This window comes from Channa argus, chromosome 3, assembly GCF_033026475.1.
Source record: "Channa argus isolate prfri chromosome 3, Channa argus male v1.0, whole genome shotgun sequence".
NCBI lineage: Eukaryota > Metazoa > Chordata > Actinopteri > Anabantiformes > Channidae > Channa > Channa argus.
In genome coordinates this window covers 10,419,813-10,442,127 of record NC_090199.1, presented here as the reverse complement: position 1 = coordinate 10,442,127, position 22,315 = coordinate 10,419,813, and the positions used below count along the sequence as shown (strand labels likewise).

General features: G+C 39.9%; 1 protein-coding gene across 11 annotated transcripts in view; it reads left to right on the top strand.

Moving 5' to 3' along the window:
• The first annotated feature begins 2,326 nt into the window (after window positions 1-2,326).
• dclk2a (doublecortin-like kinase 2a) overlaps window positions 2,327-22,315 on the top strand; it is a 35,993-nt gene continuing 16,004 nt past the window's right edge. For 4 of the 11 annotated variants that reach the window (XR_010914022.1, XR_010914023.1, XM_067499820.1 and 1 more), the window contains exons 1-3: window positions 2,327-3,205; window positions 6,867-7,204; window positions 21,631-21,760. Coding sequence is in view for 9 of the 11 variants with exons in the window: in XM_067499820.1 (XP_067355921.1) it covers window positions 2,800-3,205; window positions 6,867-7,204; window positions 21,631-21,760 (874 nt within the window). In the remaining 2 variants the exon portion in view is untranslated. The remainder of the gene's footprint in view (window positions 3,206-6,866; window positions 7,205-21,630; window positions 21,761-22,315) is intronic. The other 7 variants (XM_067499819.1, XM_067499818.1, XM_067499815.1 and 4 more) reach the window with 3 other exon arrangements.

Below are 22,315 nucleotides of genomic sequence, written 5' to 3'. Positions count from 1 at the left end.
TCAATACAAGGAGAACCCAACTTAATATTTTTGGTCAGAAAATTACTCATTCAGCCCGGCTTTTTGACACGCTGCATTAATATTGTGGCTCAGGTCTGTGCTGTGTTAGGTACTATAGGTAAAAGCCTGGTCCCCACTGGAGAGTTTCTACCATGAACTCAGCAAGTGATTTCTAAATCCAGGCTCACTGTCTGACAGACAGTATTTGCTGCACTCTACATAAAACCACTGTATTCATATCCTAAGGAACAACCATTACTGTGTGTCTTTCATGTGTATGCTGTATTTATATGCTCAATGTATTTGTGTATGTATATGGTATATACATCAATCCATCTCAGTGTCACGACCAATTAAACACTGACACCAATTAATCTTATCAATTTATATCAATTGACTATTTAAACACTCTTAAATCACTTTAGTTTAGGAAACCAGTAAGTGATTTAATTTTTATTTTATCAGATTAATGCTTGTAATGCAACAAATCTAAATGTGTTTATATAAGCTATCGTAATGAGTTTTAACTGAAGTGCATCAGTGTCCTTCTGTGGCTTTATGCTGATGTGAAGCACTTTGAATCATTTATCAGAATGTATTAAATATGCCAAAAAAGTCACTTGATTAAAAGCAAAATATTGGGAGCCATATCTCACACTTATAAAAAATACAGGTTCCCTGGATTATTATATGCACTCACTGAATGGCAGTGGAGAATGGGAAGGGTTCAAAGCCTGACTGAGAATAAACAGGTTCTTAAGATGCCTCCTGGATTCTGGTAGTTCAGTGGGAGTCATCAGTAATTCAGGTGGTACAAGGCAAAACAGAACTATAGCCTTTATCCCACACTTTAACAGTATATGTTCTGCAGCAGGATTTTGTGTCTCCAGAATTTCACTGAGAATTATAGTTTTGTAGGGAAGCAGAGAACGGACACAGTTTATATTTTTGTCTGCCATTATCTCGCAATAACAAGATGATAACAAGATATTTTATCAAAATCCAAATTAATGTCTCGGCTTCCGTAGATGACAATAATGCCTTATCCTTCAAAGTTTGCACATTAAAATTTTTTTTTGCTGTGGTTCAACTGTGTATATAGGTTATGTAATTTGACGGGTAATGTTTACTGTGGTTGTTAAGGTTTTACACTCAGTGATGGATGAAGTACTCAAAAAGTATAAATAAACAAACAATAATGTATTTTAGTAAAAGTACAAGTACCTGTTGAAATTTACTTTAGTTAAAGTAAGTAAGTACATGTTTTATATTTTACTTAAGGTATTAAAGGTAAAAGTACTTGACTATTTGTTTTTTCTGTGGACCAGTTCTGCTTCATGATTGGGGGAAAAGTAATAGCCTTCTAGTCTTAATAAATAGTAATAGACTTAAATGATGGGTTGAAACTGATTAACAATTTCATATGATGATTTTCAGTTTTATTTCTAAAGTACTCATGGGGAGTGAGAAGAAGAGGTATAGGCAAAGGCAAGTTCAAGTTAAGGAAGCCAAAGATTAGCATGACGGTATACCAGCACACTTTAAATACTGCTAATATCTCAAATAAGTATTTTAAATAAGACCATGGAAAGAGAAACTGACACTATGTCTGTCTCTCTAGTCATTCCTTTTCATTAAAAAATGGAAAAAGTGGTTTATTGTGAAATGTGTGAGGTGACGTGAGTGTAATGTTTAACACAACTTTGAATAGAAATGTAGCGGAGGAAAAACTTATAGATACAGTATTTGTTCTTAGATGTAGTGGAGTAAAAGTAGCCATAATTAAATCTACTTAAGTAAAGTACAAATATGTAAAAAATGTACTCAAGTAGAGTAACAAATTTACTAAACAAATTATGTATCTCACATCACTGTGGTGCTGAAAGAGGAGCCGGTGCCAGGTCCAACTCAAAGGACGTGTTTTTATATTCGTGTTTTCTATCCTGGACCCCCTCGCTCCTACACACAGGTCATTTAGCTGCTCCAAAAGACGCACTCCCACTTTTCTTCCTCCAATAGAGGAGAATTTAGTTAGAGAATTAGTGATTGATAGTGTTTATAGACAAACCCTAGATCGAAGTTGGAATTTTGTTCTTTGATATGACACTTTATTAACGTTTGTTTTGTGTTTCGTTTAGAATAATAAACTTTCTCTTGTTATTTTAACAGTTTGAAAACATTTAGGGTCAACCAGGCTGGAGTTGGAACATAATTGTTTTCAGGGCCTAAATACATTAACAGAACAATTGGGAGCATTAGGACCCTGAGGTTGGGGAGCCTCCCCCCTCCTCCTCTGTCATTATCCATTGATTTGACAGCTCGGGCGACCGACCAGTCAGAGTCAGGATGAGGGAGGATGGAGGCGTAATGCGGTGTCTGAGCTGCGCTGAAGTTTTGTAAAATCCCGCGGTCGTTTGTGACTAAGCCGACAACAGGTCCACTGCAATGTCTATCAAACACAGCTGATCGGTATAGTCGACACATTTTCACACGAATCATCCCGAGTTGGCGTTTGGATTATTGTTCGTGTGGGCGGAAGAACCCATCCATCGGATCAAGCAGCACGGTACTCTGCTTCTGTGGACTTGTTTCTCCTTTTGGGTGCAGTGTCTTTTTTATTTTATTTATTTTTTGTTGTTTTTTTCAACAAGAAGCCGGTGCCGTTTCCAGCAGTTGTGGAGTGGAAGTGACGCCTGTAGACCCACACGTGTAGCCAATCTTTCTCCTGCTGCAGCTGCTCTGGATTAAAGTTTTCCAGCTGGAATCCAACTAACGGGGGCGCAAAACGGGACGTACAACATGTCGCTAAGCAGAAGCATTGAATTTGAACACTTTGAGGAACGAGACAAGCCCCCCCGGACGCCGAGGACCAGCTCTGGCTCCGGGTTTCAGTCTGGCTCCCGGGGCAACGGTCTGGTCCCCAGCCCGGCGCACAGCGCGCACTGTAGCTTCTACCGCACACGCACTCTCCAGTCCCTCACATCCGAGAAAAAAGCTAGAAAAGTGCGATTTTATCGCAATGGAGACAAATATTTTAAAGGGCTGGCGTACGCAGTTTCTAACGATCGATTCAGGTCCCTGGATGCTCTGCTCATGGAGCTCACACGGTCTCTGTCCGACAACGTCAATCTTCCCCAAGGAGTCCGGACCTTATACACGTTGGATGGAGGAAAGAAGATCACCAGTCTGGATGACTTGGTAGAGGGTAAGAGCGCTAATGGATCATGAAATGATGATAAATATGTGCGCATTGATCCAGACATGGGATTGATTTGATAAAAGCTTGAGTATTAAATGCCTATACCAATCTTTACAACTGCCTCAGGGAAGTTAGGCCACAAGTTTGACCGGTCACTGGGAACATTTTCACATTATAAAGGCTGTCAGTTACTTACGCTTACTCTTTGTTTATTTTGTTGGTTACTTTGACATCAGTTCTCCTCTGCATAGGTTTCCACTGAAGTGAAGCCATACATTTGTCAGGGAAAAGGGTTGCAGTATAGCTGATGCAATGCAGAGCTTCCCTCCCTCCTCAACATTCACATCATTTCATTCTTGACATAAATGCTTTGACGTATTTGACCCAGTGCCATGCCTGGAGATAAGCGGAGCCCCTCCTCAGTACATGCTTCTCCTGATGTGCATCAGTCTCAGCTGCAATCTCTCTTTCACTCATTCCTGGGTTCTTCAGTATGTAGGATATTAGTACCTAAGCTTATGTGGGTGTGAATATCATTTGTTTAGGCGCATTCCTTCCTGGACTAGATGTTTATGAAAACCCCAGTAAAACATTACATTATTTATTTTTGGAACTGACACAAACTGAACAGAGTCTGTGACCCTCTCACATTCCCGCAGCCCTGTTTACCCTGCAGAGACAGTGACCTCCCAGTAATAAGTTAATCTTCATGTTCAGCCCTAGAGCGTGTCTGTCTGCACGGTGACCCGCCTGCAATCCTCTTTTAACATGAGGAGCTACCACTTGCCCACACACATACTCACAATACACGGAGCTTTTACAGAAGTGTTTCTTCTACATGCTGGACTATTTTCATATCACATCCTCCCCAAACTTTATTTTGTGCTACTCTCCATTGCTCTTCCCCCTGAGAAGCTGGGGAAGATTTAGGCCAGTGCCTAATCTGTATTCTGTAGCATCACTAGTTTGTATTCAGCTGAACAAAATTTGCTTTGGTGCATTATCTTTTTCACCTTAGTCATTAGTCCAGAGGTAAACCTCTGTCTGATACTACAATGGCTGATTCAGACTTTTTTAAGGGTCAACTCACTCATGTCACAAAATCCATTTTACTCTTTGCTCGTTCTGGCAATGCAGACATGTTGTTCAGAGTTTAAAGATATCTGCCTATGATATGTTCTCTCATACAGTCAAGCCTCCTTTCCTAAGAATATGACAGTAATAAACATGATTGTCTGCAATATAGTCTCCAACAAAGCCTCTCAAACATGAGACTGGTTGCAGGTGAGCAGAGCAGTTTTTTTTTTTTTGTTGTTGTTGTTTTTTTAACTCACTCATCTAAGGGACAGAGAGAGGGAACATTACTGCACAGATCAGCAGTCTGCATCCATTGATTGTGGCCTGCTGGGGCTCTTTTGTGTGGAAACCCAATCATGCACTATTCACATGTGTTCCCCTTATGGCTGGATGGGATTACTGAGCTAACCAATCGACTCGAGCTGCTGTGCTTGTAAAAACAAACTGAGAGGGAGCAGATACTGAACTAGGTTTAGGAAAGGCTTTGTAGTTTACCGTGTGCATATGTGGTGGTAGCTAACATGCTGATAGAGCAATTCTGGTTGGGCCAACATGTTTCCAGCAAAATGTCTTTTGGACCCAAGTGGTGAAATTAAGATGTTTAATGTTTAAATTGGCTAAAGTTGGGGCATTCCTGAATTAGAACTCATTTTTTCTAGTTATGGTTACATCTTGTTGTGTTCAGCTTTGAGCTGGCATGGTATCACAGACCACAATCCAAAAGTGAATGCGGAAAATTAGTGGGTTTCCTGGGTTTATAGTGTTATCTATAAAGAATCTTGAAAGTTTGCACTCGTGCTGAATATTTATACAAACAAATGCCTTCTCCACCGGCTGGACTCCTGCTCTACTTTAGTTTAGCTGCCAGTAAAGACCAGAAAGCATTTTGCTATAGTCATGTTCAAGTTAGCTGACAATAGAGTTTGATGTAAATCAAGCTTTAAAGTTTCTTTTAATTGCTTGTGTAGTCTTAGGGAATTAAGAAGATTTATTGTTTCAGGTTTAAATCATGTTCATTTCAGTTATCTTTGATGAATAATAATGAATAATTGAACTGTTTTAGGAGCCACTGATTTGTGAATACATTTCAATGTGTAAATTGTAAAGACTCCAGGCTAAAACTGAGCCACATCGTGAATGTATGTCTGATGGAAAGATGGGCCATGGTCCTCTGCTTATTGTGGTTGCACTGGGCCTCTCTAATAAAATGGCTCAGATTGTAAAATGTATTGGTTAGAAGAGCAAACAGAAGAGTGATTGATTTGACAGTAAAACTTTGGGTTAGTAATGAGTTAGGATGGTATTTTATGTCTGTCCAGTGCCAGCAGTGTGGTAGTCATACTGGTCCAATTCAGAGATCTAACATATGCTAAGTCTTATAATGACTTTTTACCTTAATATTGATACTGTTTGATGGCTTGTGTTTATTGACACCACCAAGGTTTGGTATTATTGCTAGATGTGTCAGCTCTTTTAAAGCTGACCTCATCTGTCGTCCACACGAGGACAGCAGTCAGGAGCTGCATCCTCCCCCCACCCCCCCACATGGCAGAAAAATGTTGCACCTGAGATCCCTGCTCCCCAGGGATTCAACCTGTCACCAGTCGCCACCTGGGGTGCATCTCAGTATTCTGTCATTTTCCCCCAGATAAATGAAGGCTCCAGTTCTGTATCGCTTCAGCTGTTTCCTAGCCTTTTAATTAGCCGATGGTTAATTGCAGGCTTTATAAATTCATGTGTCATGGGACACTCTGTCTCATATGGCCTTCTTACCCTGTAGCTTTCTTTGTCTTGACACATATCCAACAACCAAAATTTCATAAATGGGACTGATTCTTTATCAGTAACATTGGCCAAAAGATGGTGAGCATGGGGACACCCCTGGAAACCTTTTCTTTAAGTTAACCAATATCTGTTTAGACCTGTTTTGACTTAAACTACCGTATCTCTTTGCTGGCTGCCTGGTGTCATTGCTAACATATCAGATGGAGCCACTGGGAGGTTCATATAGTGAAATATACAGAAATGAGCATTTATGTTGAGGCTAAGACAATACTCTGCAGGATATTGTTTATTGCTTGTTGTCGAAAAGCAAACACTTTAGTGTTGACTTTATTTTTGAAGAGAAAGTGTCCCAATCTTAGTCGGAGTAGAAAAGAATAGCATCAAGGAACCAGAGCTTGTCATTCAATGTTCAGAACAATCACCAGACATTCTCTGTATGTCTTTTGTTTAATGGCCAAGCCCATGTACTTGTCACAAGACTTTATTCTTAAGGGGGTGCATTTGTGTGTTCACCGTTTGAATGGAATGCTGGCAGATAAAATGAAATGCTTTGCTTTGGAGACAGGCCAATGCAACAGCTGAAAGGGAGAGAGGACAGTGTCACACTGGCCCAGCCTCTCAATGTGCCTTTTTGTTTCGACTGAGTAATGTTAACCCTTTGTTGTTCATCAAATGGAAGCAGATTTATTTTTTTTTGGCACATGTCATACATGTGAGGTGGATTCTGAAATAATGCAGAGTTTTTATAGTTTAATGGATATGAAAATGGTCGAAGTCATCTCTAACAACGTATCTGTTCCTCCAGGTGAGAGTTACGTGTGCGCCTCCAATGAACCCTTCCGACGTGTGGACTACACCAAGAATATCAACCCCAACTGGTCAGTGGGCAGCAAGACCGGCACGTCACGCTCCCTCTCCTCTCTCATCCCGCTGAAAAGTGAGGCACAGCGCGAGTCCAAGGACTTCATCAAACCTAAGCTTGTGACCGTCATCCGCAGTGGCGTCAAACCTCGAAAGGCGGTGCGGATACTGCTTAATAAGAAGACGGCGCACTCCTTTGAGCAGGTGCTCACTGACATCACAGATGCTATCAAGTTAGACTCTGGAGCTGTGAGGAGACTGTACACTTTGGAGGGCAAACAGGTGAGTCTGTTATGATGAATACTTTTTAATAACATTGGAGTCTGAAACGCCATCTCTGCATAAATGAAGCTCTAGTAATCACAAAGCAAACTCACCCGAAATCCTATCTTGTGTGCCTCTTATGTCAAAATCACTGACTAAAATTATAATAGGACAGGAGGGAATTAAATCTATTGTTTTCAGCGAGATAAGATTGGATGATATAAAAACCAGATGGAACTACAAGGCCAAAGCCAAAGCTCTTCCCGCCTAAAAATACAGTGATTTGTAGGCTTCAGCTGTGTCAGCAGACTAGGCAATTACCCCCAGTTTAATCATCCATACATAATTACATGCCACAATTATTTCAGCACGGCACTAATGAGTACACTTTAGAGTTCAGGCCTTTTACCATAGCCATCAGTATGGTTTCCCCTTATGTCATCCAACCTTGTTAAAGCCTCATGGGGCTGTTTTTTTTTTTTTTTGCGTAGACTGTGTTCACCTGGGATTAACACTATTGTAATGTTTCCATTTGAAATTGTCACTAAGTTTCCCCTGGTGTTAGGAGGAGAGGTCTGATTAAACACAGGGTGCCTTTCATCAAAAAGATCATGTTAATGATAATTTCCTCATCTGCTCGCACTATAACGTCATAATTATTTATATTGTTTTAACTCCTCAATACTCTTTAGCTTTAAGTGGTAGGCGGATAAAGTAAGTAACAACTAATATAGTTTATGACAAATGTAGAGGGTTAAAGATATCTATCCATCTATTATCTGTAACTGCTTATCCTGGTTAGGGGGTTTGAGCCTATGCCAGCTGTCATTGGGCAGGAGGCGGGGTCCACCATGGACAGGACCCCAGAGTATCTCAGGGCTAATACAGAGAGTCATACACAGACAGACAACCGTTCACACTCACATTTACACCAATGGGCAATTTAGAGTCATTAGTTAACCTAAAATGCATGTCTTAGTACTGTGGGAGGACACTACATTACAATAAATTGTTAATTTTGACAAATAATGCAGAAACACCAGAGAGTAAATGTACCATTAAATGTACAAACTTGCATTTCTTGATTAATAGCTAGTTCCCATGAAACTAACAGTGAGAGGTGAAAAAGACTTCAAATGCCAGGGAAGTTAAAACTGAGAATCAGTCTGACTATCAAAGAAACTGATGTTTGTTTCCTGTGAGCTGACAGGAATCTATTTGGACCGGACAGTCCAGACAACTGACTCAGTGATCCTTATCACCTCAGACAGAGCCAACACAGCGTCCTTTCTGTCAGGCCTGCACTGTAAACAAACCCTGTTTCTCATGACTTAGCATGATTATATAACAGAATCCATCTTAGCTTGAAGTTTTTTGTGGGATGTTTTTTGTGTAGGATGGCTTAGACCTTGATGATTCAGGTGGGAGCAAGGATCAAGAAGTCGTATAATTTTTGAGCCAAGTGATGCAACAATTAAGGCTCTCACTACTTTTTTGGGGAGCATTATTAGTACAGCTGCGTGTTGTTTCAAAATTTAAATGAACACCGGCTATGACACGTGATGTGTCACAGTGTGACGTGTCATGGTGAATGGAATGTGGTCGGCTGGGAGACACAGCACCGTCAGTTGTCTGCTCTGTGTAAGTGACTGCTGATGTTGCTGAGTAATAGGTTTGCAATTTTGTTTACGGTTAGCAGGGTTGAGTTGGGAGACTTTAAATGCTTGAAATGAAGTGTTGTTAGAAGTTCAGATGTTCACACTATCATACAGAAATGTCACTGAGTCACTTCATATAAGAATCTTGTTAGGTTCTGCACTGAGATTGCTTCAGTCCAATATCTGCCATGAGCTTTGACTTGTCTCTATTTCTATCTCTTAGTAGATTCCAAGTAGATCAGCCAGCCAGGCCAGCTGTGGTTTTTGGCATGACACACTTGTCTTGAGGAATGTATCATTAGACTTTTTAGGGCACATTCGCTAACAGCAACTTTAGTTCTACATCCCTATATTAAGAGTGAACACTATGACTAATCTTATGAAGACAGAAAAGGCTGCCACCATATTGGACAGACTGAAACAAATCACCTTTCTTTCTTTTTTTTTTTAAAACCAGGCAGTAGCAGTTGGCTGAAACATAGTTGGTGATTAAAGGTCAGGTTTTTTGAAGCAGTGAAACCAAAACTGAGAGCGTCAGTGGAGTGTCTCACAAGTGGTGTTCCCATTGAATCTTTATACTATATCTCCACCTTCATTCACCCATGTTTCTATTTTACCAGTACTATTTAAGCACTGGTGACAAAAAATTTTACGCAAAAGTTGTACAGTATATGGCTTGACAGCCTTATTAAAGGTAGTTTAGTCTCACTTTCTGATGTATTTTCATCAGCATGCATAAATTCTATTATTCAAAGCAGTTCAATGGAAAGATCCACCAGTTATGCAGAGTGTTTAAAGATAAATCTATTTATGCCTAGGTTTAAGTCTTCAACAGGAGGAAGACAGTAGAAGTCGCAGTGATATTCATAAAAACTCCCTGTTGTAGCTCCTACAATCATTGTATATGTAGCAGCAAGAGCAATTCATTTGGCGAAAACTCCCAAACCACACAGCGACATGGGTCTGATGGGCTTTTAGCCATTTTATTGGATGAAAGCCAACTCAACCACCAACATAACGCGCCAAGGCAGGATTTAGACATTCCCTGTTAGCTATTTGTGTTTTCATAAATCAGACATTCTAGTAGTGATTTATGACATGTACTGTGCACTGTTTGAGAATTATGCATCACAGATGACACATTAAACGACTCATGCTGACAAGTGTATCATTTAGCTTCCTTAGATATTCACCACAGAGGTTTTGATGATGATCACAACAACCAGTAGCTGCAGTCTTTTCTGTAGCCTCATTTGATAGATGGAGAGTGAATCTGTGGCTGGAGTGGTTCACTGTGCTTCAAGTCAGAATTTGCCTGGGGCCTTTTTTGCCTTCCAGTGTTATGGCTTTTCAGCTTTGCCATTTACCTTGAATATCATTGAAAATCAATTTACATTGTTTGTCATAAAATCTTCATTTGAGAGTTTCACTCACTGTTAAAAAAATTCAGAGTCAGCTGGGATTGGATGCTGTCATTGGATGTGTGAATCTTCTTTTCGTTAGCTGCAGCTAGTTAGTGATCACTAAAGAGGATCTGCTCTTTAACTTTCATCTACAAGTGCAACAGCAGCAGCTAGTGTTGGACCCGACTTGTCTTGCTCTCTTGGCTTACAGTGCACTGTCTGAGAATTTAATTAGGTGTAATTCAGAGGTTTAACCCATTAAGCCTGTAACACGATCCTGAGACCACAGCTGGACGCCTGACAACATCCTGTCCATGACAATAGAGTTAAACTGCTTTAAAATGTAGTGGGAACTATCTTTTATGTAAACTGAAGCATTTGTTTATCAAAATGTAAAGTAAATTGCTTCCTATATAACAAAATGCATGTAGGATTTATTTATACTGACTACTTTGAGAATTGAATGAAAAAGCATTAGCTGTAATCGTTTCACTTTCTCCTGTCCTCTGCTCGCCCTCTGCTTGAAGAGGCAGTAACACTGTCAGAGGCCAGACATGTCTCAATAATCTTGACAGCTTGACTTGTTTGGAGCTCTCTGACATGGAGCCTCTCTGCCCTGATAAGCCTCTTTTCACATCTTGAATGATGCCTGTACTGGTGGCTAGACAAACCTAAGGGCTGTTTCTGACCAGTGAAAACAGTGTATCGTCAAGACATGGACAAGGAAAATTCCCTGTTTTCAGTTTTGCCTCATCTATCAATTATTCAATTCATTTTTATCAAACGATAAATCAATTTGATCTTTTAAAATGTTTGAATACCAACTGACCAAACTTGGACATAGTTTTCACTGTGCTGCAACAAGATGCACTTAAGTCAGAAGCATATTTTTACGTGAAGTAATTTAAAATAATTTTTTTCATTGTAGTTATTTTGAAGGCTGTTCTTTATTGTGCTTAGAGGTGATTCTGATGTTTTGCCAACAGCATCACTGCAAACTGCTTAGTGATTTTGCTGCAACTGTTTGGCAATGCACACAAATGCAGTCTCTTTTAGAAATGTATGTCGCTCATAAAATATACAGTAACTTCATGCCATGTGGAGGTACTGACACTTTGTTTCAAGTTTTTATTATCACATATTTTTGCAGTTGGGAGGTTGAATATTGTCCTGTTCCTTTTACTGTGTGAAAGGCTTTACTTTGCTCTTTTAGAAAGCTTTTCACTCAGTCACTCATGTACCCTTAAACACACACACACACTCAGCAATGAGAGCCACTCACACACACTCCAAATACCTTCTAGCAGTAGATTGCCATCTGCTCCTCCAAAATCAAATCAAAGGTCTATGGCACCCAGTCTGCAGGCCTTGCAGCCCCCTCCCACTGTTGCAGACTCTCTCACAGACACACACACACGCATGCCCCACTGGGACCCTGGCCACCACCAGATAATAGACCTATAAGCTGGCAGGGAGGGTTAAAGTGCAGCTGTCAGGTGTGTGTGTGTGTGTGTGTGTGTGTGTGTGTGTGTGTGTGTGTGTGTGTGTGTGTGTGTGTGTGTGTGTGTGTGTGTGTGTGTGTGTGTGTGTGTGTGTGTGTGTGTGTGTGTGTGTGTGTGTGTGTGTGTGTGTGTGTGTGTGTGTGTGTGTGTGTGTGTGTGTGTGTGTGTGTGTGTGTGTGTGTGTGTGTGTGTGTGTGTGTGTGTGTGTGTGTGTGTGTGTGTGTGTGTGTGTGTGTGTGTGTCTGAGCATGCTTAAACAATACACCTCTGTCCACTCTCTCTTTGGTTCAAAGCTGCTCTTCAGACTGATTGTTAATTGTAGATTTTGGTTATCAGGGCCAGCAGGCTCAGCTGCTACTTTTGAGAGAAGCCCTGTTTTACATCTCAAAGCTGACTGGGAAGGCAGAAAGTAAGATTTCCCTATTTTTATTGTTTAATCGGTGCATTAATTATTTTGGGGAACGGTTGGCAGTTCCAATTTCTTCTGTCGTAGAAATTGGTTCAAAGAAAGTACAGCATCAGTGACCAAGTGGAGCAGCTCAGTGTAATAAAACAGGAGTAGCCTTAGAAAGTCAATAACTTCAAACAGTTTCACACCTTTTTTTTTTTCTCATAGCTATTTGACCATCAAACAAGCCACTCTGACTGTGTATTCTGGTGTGTCCAGGCACCTTAACTGCTTCATGACAGATTATTCTTTGCGAGAAGTAAGCGCAGTAAGCACAACAGACCTGCTACCTTTTGTCATTGAGGCTGCTGCTTATTCAGAGGACTGAGAAATAAGTTTGCTCAAAGCAGAAAATGTCAAAGAAAGAAGAAGAGGGGTGACTACAGAGAGATGTGGGGATTTGCATTCCCCAACTCCCGGGCATATGTTAGCCAGTGCTTATTCTCCTCTACCTCCCTCTGCTCTCTTCTGACCACCTGAATTTTTATTCCACTGTGCAGAGCAGTGGACATCCTCCTGGTTTGCCCAGTTAACATACACAATATATTGTGTATGTAAATATCTGTTTGGAGGTGCCCTGCTACTTTACTTTGACAGGAGCACTAGGTCAACTCTAACAGTGCTAATCATATCCAAATTCAATTTTACCCTTTAAGAGTCTATGTGCATTTTGGGAAAACTGGATCCGGTGCAGGGTTTGTCCCTGCCTTTTACCCAATGTAGCCTCCAGCCCTTGATGACCCTGACACCTAATAAGTGAGGAGAGGCAGCCAGTGTGTGGCGTAGCTATTAAAACATTAGTGATCAATGTGGTACAGAGGGACATGCAGAAATCCCTTTTTTTCCCCAGGGATAAATACTCAGTGGGTGGTTTGAGTGAAGAATCATCAAATTACATTTGATCAGACATTGATAAAGGTTGAGTACAAAATAAATCTTGAAGCCTTAACTGCAAAAATTTTGCAATATGCAGTAAATGGATAAACAAAAGTAAATAAAATGCTAGTTTTTATATATATATATATATATATATATATATATATATATATAAAATGCTAGTTTTTATATATATATATATATATATATATATATATATATATATATATATATATATATATATATATATATATATATATATATATATATATATATATATATATATATATATATATATATATATATATATATATATAAAAATTAAGACACTCACTCACAGAGCATATAATAATGCCCAATCTCAGCATTAGTGCCTTTTATATTATATTTATGAACTTTTATTCTTAATTAAAGCACATCAGTGACTACTATTTATAAAACATATCGGTGAGTTCTTGAAGATCTATATAAAATAAATATCCATTGAATAGTAATGTACTCTACTTTAGTTTTTAGCTGATAAGTCTATAGTGTCTGTAGGCCTCATAGTGTTCAGACCCCTTCACTGCAAACTTTAATGTTTTTGATTTCATTTTACATTATTAGTGGCAGTGGAAAAGTAGCATCAGCATGTAGAAGTATACCTTACGTCTTTGGTAGGAGCCTTTACTGTACTGTACATTAAACAGTGTTTTTCTGTATCCAAATGCATCTGCTATCAACAGTGTGCATGGAAAATGGAAAACGTGTTCACAATCTTTTTCACTCTGTGATGTTATCAGAATGGCAGCCAGTCTGATCATTAACCAGTAGCTGAAAAAAGATCTGAGCCATTTAGAAATGCTGAAAGAAAGGCTGAAAGGCTTGTCTCTGAAATCTTTAAAAGGTCTTTTCAGTGCACATAGCAAGCTGCGCAGTGAAAGGGAAAATGGGACTTGGCACTGATAATTGGACTGTTGACTCGAATGAACCTTTTCTTGTTTACGTGCTCTGCAGCAGTTAATTTGGTGTATTATATCCATTATTCATTATAAGTTGAAGACCGGCGATATTGTATAAATACTTATTGACAGTAACTGTTTTAGCAATGTCAAAAAATAAATACTGAATTATCCATAAGTATATAAACTTAAGGGTCTAACTGTATTTTTATCTATTTGTTTCTCTACACCCCTGTCTTTATCAGTTTTGTCAGTGTCTTTTACTGAAATCGTCGGAGGCAAGTGAAACAGGGCTTCTGAGTGCATAACAAATGTTGAGGATTACTCACAGGTCTCTGTTCTGCAGGAGTTTATCACCTGAAGAATTCTGTGCGATGTTATGAATAAGCACCTGGCAGATGGGCTGAGCCAACATCCAAGGAAAAAATGCAAAATGCACGACTTTTCACTTCAGTTAACTGCACCTAATGTTTGTTGCTTTTCAGGCCAATAGGCATGAAAATAATTATTAAAACACAAATATTCAGCATTATATTGATCATTAAATACTCAATTCAGTCAGTCCTATACTATTTATTTATATGCTTCAAAATTACCAACATACAGTTGGGTGCATCCCCTTAGTTTGAAATGGCAAAAATGGTAAAACACAAAAATCATCATTTTTATTGCACATTCAACTAGTACAAATGTTTCTTCATCAGAAATGAGAGTGCATTTTAATTTCAGTTTACCTTCCCCTTTACAATGACAGATACAAAGTGTTTGTCACATAAAAATGACAGTTTACATTTACATTTACTCATTTGGCAGGTTTGATCTAGTGACTTACTGTTCAGGTGGGGAGGACACACCAGGAGCAACTTTCAGCGTGTTGCTCTAAGATCCTTTAACATGTAGACTGGAGGGGCTGGGGATTGAACTGCTAATCCTTTCTTTACCAACTTTCTTTACCTCATAAACTACCGCCACACAACAGTGTTACGTTTGATAACCGCATTAATATCTGAATTAACCAACCACCGAACTGTAGGAATCAGCTGTTCTCCTTTCACAGTGAATTCTGCCCTCAGCAACTTTCCGAATGTTGCTAAGGAGAAACTTCAGCAACACACACTACCAGTACAACTCGAACACATTAAAGACTAAATCTTTTATTCTTAATATGTCATAAAAATTATGTCTACAGTTTATATTGTTCATGGATTGCTGGGTTTTGGGGACATTGTGTAAGTGGGAGGTGGATGTTGGTTAGTGTGACACTGATGCACTGTGGCACCATCTCAAATGACACGCTGCTAATGATGATGGCCTCCTGGCCCCAATATTATGAGCAGCTCAGGTTTTACAGTACACCAGTTAGCAGGGCAGTGCTGCTGTGATATCTCACATCGGCAGTCAGAGCGATTACATTCATTAAGGTGTCTGGATTCGTCTCAACCTGTCATCATATTGATGGCGATGAGCTTTTCTCATTTGCATAGCCCTGAGGCAGGATTGTGAAACAAACTGGCAGTCACAGGCGGATTAGTGAGACTGTCTCCTTCTATGACTGGCTAGAGGCAAGGCCACACAAGGGCTCCTTCTGATTGTCAGGCTTGAGCTGTTTTCAGGGCCAAGTGTGCATTAAACACCATCAATTAGGTCAACAGCCATCAAATTTGCATGCCCACCTATTGTTGTGTACGGTCATTAGCATACAGTAGCATCTGACACCATCCAACCAGTACTACTCCCAGCTACTGGTTTATTCTCCCTGCTAGTGAATCAAGCTTTTACATTAGGAATTCAGCTGGAGAAAACAGTGCTTGGTGATGCATTTTAGGAACACCTTTGCTTGAAAACTGGAAACGTAAAACAGGATATGCCTTATATCATATTTTGCTTTTTACTGAAACTTAATAATTTTATTGGCATTTAAGTTTTACAATTCTTATTTATACCAATACATTTAAATTGACAAAATAGAAATTTGAATAGAATAAAAGCTTCGCAGTAAACATCAGAATATAATAAGTATATAATTAAAGACTTGGTAGAGTATAGTTGGGCTTTGGAGATAAAAACCCTCTTTCTTACTGCAGCAGATGGTTTTCACATAGTCCTGCACACACACAGGATTGATGGTTTTTCTTATTCTTGATGGGCACTTCAAACGTTCCTCATTGTTTTTATAAAGCCAAAGTGCCTGTTCAAGGTTTCACAAATGCTGGCATGATACCCAGCATTGATGGACAGGAAAACAAAAAGCCTGCAGACGTCAGAGAGCTGAAGTGTCGGGGGGCCACAGGTCTGTTGGATGTGCAGAACGTGTTGAGCCCTCATTCACGGAGGGTGTCCATTGTGTGCTGCATGATCTCAGCCACTTGTGTTGTTCATTCAAGTTGGGCTCTCGTCCATCCTGTGCAGCAGGGCTTTCACTCTCCCAACAGTGGAATTAACATTATGTGGTTAAACCACATTCAAACCTCAGCCCACACACAATTGTTTAATCATGCATGCAAGCTCTCATTGTTTGGCTGGTTGACGTGGTGAATATGTTTGCACAGGGCAGATCAGGAGATTTCTGTAACTGATCCCGACAACTGCAGCATGCATCTTTTAGTGACAGTGAAGTTTCATTTGCACAGCAAGCCGTCTTCTTTCTTAGTTGTTTGAGGTTTAACTCTCCCTTATGATGGAGGATACTTATGTTGGTGGACTGTTTTTATCTTTCCAATCTACTTTGAGTAGTGCAGCAATAAACTATGGAATACTGGAATACACTAAGAGTTATCAATGTAAATCTCTGGAGACTTTTGCTGGAACTTTGTGTAGTAATGTTTTTTTTGTTTTTTTTACACCCTAATGTTAGTTGGCAACAAAAACTAGCATTTTATGCATCTCCCGTGGATGTTTTGCACCTCAGCTGTTATGCGAGTCCTGCTTTCTAAGTAGTACAGCAATATACTGAGGGTAGTTTGCTTTAAAAGTTGTGTGTGCATATTCAAGCTTACTATAAACTCCCACTCCCTTTCTTTTCACACAGCTCCATTTGATTATAAATAAGTCAGCCTTCATGTACATTTAGGTAGTCTGATATTATGTGCTGTAACATAAAGTAGCAAGTTAATGATGAACTTAGATTTCTCAGTGCTCATTTTCGTGCAGCCACTGCCTTGTCTTGGCTGTAACACGTGCCTGTGATTTACAGCTCTAATCCAGAGGACTTAAACCGTCTCTGGAAGCAGACTCTGTCTGAAAGTAAGAGTTCAGAGTTAATAAGATGGTTTGCGTCAGCTTAGGCTTCACCTTGACATACTTCATCACATCTAGACATCTGCATGTTCTTAAGCAACAGTTTAACGAGAATTCAGATCTAGTTACATGTAGTTTGTTTCCTTTCTAACAGCAGGAGGGCTGTATACCCTGACCTTCCCCAAGTCAAAAGGCAGAGAGCTCTCTGTCCTATTTTTAACTTTCCCTGAGGATTCCACCATTTTTATTTGCCTCATGCTCATTTGGCTCAGGGTAAGAACAGGCAATGAGGGGTTTGGAGGTCGAAGGGGCTGATGTTACTTAATGATTACAGTGATCAGCCTGTCAGCCATCATGAGGGAAGCTTACACTGTAATGTGTGTCCCTTCTCTGTCGTAAATGCTCAGCACCTGCTGTTTTGTGCCGTCTTTTTGGTACAATGCCTTTTATTTTTTTCCACAAGTTAACTAAAGGTTTATTGATTCTCGTTAGTTTCTGATCATTTTAAAAGATTGATGTTTTGGTTTTTTTTCAGATCTTAAAAATTTGAAATGCTTCTCTGACTACTGTGACAGCCGACTTACTTCCTGTCTGGGCTGTCTTGTGTGTGCGGTCCTTTTTCTGACAGGAATTTGTAATTTTTTGACTCCTCCTCCAGCTATATAAGCTTTTGGATTCAGGCTTTATGTCCCTCTCTTCCTGTGCATAGTGTTTGCTTATGTTTGTTTTATCCTTTATTTTACTTCATTTAGCACACGTACATACACTCACTACACCAATGATGTTACAGACTAATGTATTGTAGAGTTTCTTATTTCTTGTGAGTTAACTTAAATATTTTTAAGTTAAAATATCATGTGGTCTTTACATTTGTCCTACCCTTGAGCTAGGTTGTGACAAATGGGGGCTCGTCAAAAAATTATGCTGCTAAATAACATAGTTGGGAGGCTGATGGCTCGCCAATGAAAATGTATTAACACATAAACGCATCTTTGTCAAGCTTGGCAGGGTAGAAAGTACAGCAGGGAGCACACAGGACACAGGACTGATAGGGAGAATAAGGTCAGACATAAGAGAGGAGTGTCACATCTTGGAGGACAGACTTCAGTTTATACTCAGGAAGTGTCACCCAGCTCTTACAGTACCCTGTGAACAGTTTGCTGATTGGCTGAGACAAGCGCTAGAAGGACAGTGCTGATGATGGAGTGCCACTGGCTGTTTATGCTGCCAGTGGATGGTTGACAAGAGAAACGAGAAACAGCAGTCTGACATTCCTGCATCCCTTTTACTCTGTGCTGAATAATTTCTCTGCAGGCGTTTTGCAGTTTCTATGGAAAACACCCCATACTGTATGTTCACATTCTGCAAAATATCTTACACAGGGCTTTTACATATAATGTTCGTCACATGCGGAATCTGCTAATCCTGTTGGATGTTAATGTCACAGCATTTTGTAGTTTACTGCTTAAATTGTTAAAAAAAGAACCCGACAGACAAAGTTCAGTGAGATGTAAAATGTGCAAGGTGACGTGATGCTGAGTTCAGGGCAGCAATAGGAAACTAGAACAGCATGAAACTAGGGTGATGAGGGGGAGAAATCAGTCTACAGAGCCAATATAGCAGCAACTAGCTGGAGCGATCAAATCGTGACTGACTGTGAAAAAATGATTGACTGAGAGTTTAGCAGATTTTAAAGGTCTCCATCATCACAAATGTCATTGGTGAATATGGTTAGTATTCATGTTTAATGTGTTCACTCTCACGGGTTTATTTTCAGTAGCAGCAGGCTAACTCGGCAGTGCCTGCTCATCAAACAGCAGTGAACAAGTAGCTGATGAATGTAGTGGAGCATTTAGCAGCTGAAGAGCCAGATGTTTTCTTCAGGGATTGGTAGAGGCCAAATCCAGAGCTAAAAGAGACTAAATACTTTAGAATTCAATAAACTGTTGTTACACTTGTCAAGTCAGTGTTGTGTTCTGCTCCTGCAGGTGGCCAAAAGTTTAAGCAGTGTTTTGTTTTTCTATACATGCAGAAAGTACTATAGGCCTATATTTTGATTTACCGCTGTTAAATAGCTACATACTTTTCCAAATATTATAGATTCAGATAAAAAATTATCACAGTCATTTTTGTTTTATAGGATTTACTATTGTCAAAAACGTTGAAAACGGAGCAGTTTCAAAACTGCATCTAAGTTAAAACTAAGTTGTTGTTTTTTTATTCTAGCCTTTAATAGGTTCATATAGTTCATATAGGCAACATTTGTCTCCATTTCACTACTTCCCCCTGGGTGTCACTGACCAGCTGAAAAGTACTTTATCACAGGCCACAGCAGTGCTAGCTATGCAGAGGTTAAAGTAAATGAGAACACAACACAAACAATATTTCAGATGCAAACATCTTTTCTTTACACTAAGTTTGTTGCTGCAAGTCTCAGCTGTTTGCCAGCTTGGATAAGCAAAAGACCTGTTGGAGCAACATGCAGAGATTTAAATGAATGTTTGTATTGCGCCGAAATCTGGCCTGGAAGCCTGGTTTGTTTTCATCAAATTGTATCAAGTGATTGAAAGCAAAAGTTATACATTTTATATGTAACCCATGGTCTGCTTATCTAAACACTTGAAACTGAGGGAAACTGCTACATGTAGCTTAGTCTTGTTTCAACAAAATCCACACAGGAGAACCTCTGAGATTGACTGGTGACCTGTCCAGGTTGTAACCTGCCTCTTGATGGATGGATGGGCACATCCCTGAGCCAGCAAACGCATAACTATTTCCCCAAGTGTCAAAAAACTCCTGCCAGCTTCCGCCAACTGCTGATTTTATTAGAGACAGTGCTTACTCTGCCAGGGGACTGTGCTCACGTCAGCAGTCCCTGTGTTGCTGTCTCAAATTGTCCTCAGACAAATGACCTGTGGGCTCTATACTGACACAGTTTCCTGAGTAATTGGGGAAAATACTCATTGAAACACACACACACACACACACACACACACACACACACACACAAACACACAAAAGCAATTGAATTAAGGTCAGAGGTCAACAAGAAAGATTATATAATCTACAAGTAAATCTTTCTTTAGCTTGTACTGTACCGGTAGTCCACTTCTGACACATACCTCTTACTATCTCTGTGGGCTGTTGCTATGGTAATTCTAACACGTGTGCCCTGACAGAACAGAGTTGCCGTCAGCTGCCTTATGTAAAGAATTACGTGCACTCCAGCTATGCCAGACCAATAATGTACCATAGCTCAGTATGGACACATGTTGCTGAGACACTCCTTTATTTTTTGCTGAGTTAAAGGTTGTTAGTTTGCCTCAGGGGAAAGAAGACAAGGGCCCGTTTATGAGACTGTCATTGATCCTGAATCCTGTGTTTCTTTTTAATTTTTGTTGTCTGAATGTAGGGCATGCCCGAGTGTCACGTGAGTTGTTTTCTCCATTATTAATTGATATGTAAATGAGCTCTGGCTTACTAAATGCTACATATCCATGGTGTTAAATAGTACTCTTTAGCTATTTAAGTTTGCTAAAGAGTTCTCACTCCTGCTCCTACTTCTGTTTCTTTTTTTATGATTCATTTTACTGTGAAGATGCTCTTCAGTGGCCATTTGGCTTTTCTAGACTGCTGGTTTAATCACAGACCACGCAGACACACACTTTTCCCCACTGTGTCAGCCCCCAAACCCCCCTAAAGGATCCATCTGCCCACAATCTTCAGCCATGCTGTACTCCTCCTCCTACTGTCATTTCGTGTGTGTGTGTGTGTGTGTGTGTGTGTGTGTGTGTGTATACAATACAAATGCCTGCCAGTGTGTGGGTGCACTTGCGTGTGGTGGGGGTGGGATAATGAGCAGATCCTTTCCTCCTTTGTCTTCTTTCTTGTCCACCTACAGCAACAGAGGAATTATCTGTGCACATATACACTGTGTGTATGTGTGTGTGTGGGCACAACTTACTGTAGTTTAAAAGTAACTTCCTTTCTCGAGGGGCGGGGGATGGGTGAAAAAGAGATTTCACATGGGCTGCAGAGAAAATGACGATCACAGTTTGACACAGTAGAAGAGGCAAGACGAATTACCCCGCAGCACAAACACAAACTGAAAAGCTTTTCCCCCATGACTCTGCAGTATTTTGGCTGTCAGGCTGTTTCGACCTCTCCATGTGCTGTTCACTCAGATGCATACATAATCACAAAGTCACAACCTTATCAGAAAGTACCACACGTGTGAGCGTCTTATTCGCAATTATTTCACATACCCAAAAACGGCAGTTACTTAAGTACTGAAATGACTGAAAGCCTGTAGAATTATTTTCCATCCCTGGTAAAGAAGGTGTTTCAGCTCCATTTCCTCTGTGTCCTGCTTCCTACAGATTACCTGCCTACAGGAGTTCTTTGGGGACGATGATGTTTTTATCGCATGCGGTCCTGAGAAGTACCGTTATGCCCAGGATGACTTTGTGTTGGATCACAGTGGTAAGGCTTCCACAGCCTTTATGACTGGTAGGCTTGACTAAGACTAACTAAACATCTGTGTCCTTCTAAGTGTGTCTCTGTGTATATGTTTAACATTCTTTTTTTAACAAGTGCTTGCAATTCTTTTCCTTTTAAAGTCCAGCGTATGAGAAGTGTGTGTGTGTGTGTGTGTGCGTGTGTGTGTGATTTATTTATATTTGAATAGTGTGTATTTAGTAGTTAGTCTAATATAAAAAAAGCACTGCTGCTACACACACATCCTTGCTGTCAGATATGGAACATAGGTTTCATTCTTGCGTCCAATTGAAATGTCAGTGTTATCATTGTGTTTTTCTCTTTGTGCACACATCAGTCCCACCAGTATTGTGTAACATCGCAACAATTAATTAATCTAATCATCAGTGAACACTGCTCAACCTTGTAATTTAAAACATCTTAATAACTTTGCAACATGAATGACAATTTTTTTCTTTTTTATATATATATTTTGAAATCACTTACGTTAGGCCACACTCATCAAAACCAGGCCTGTGAAATCCTAGAGGGACCAATATATTAAGCACACCCTCTGTTAGGTTTCGC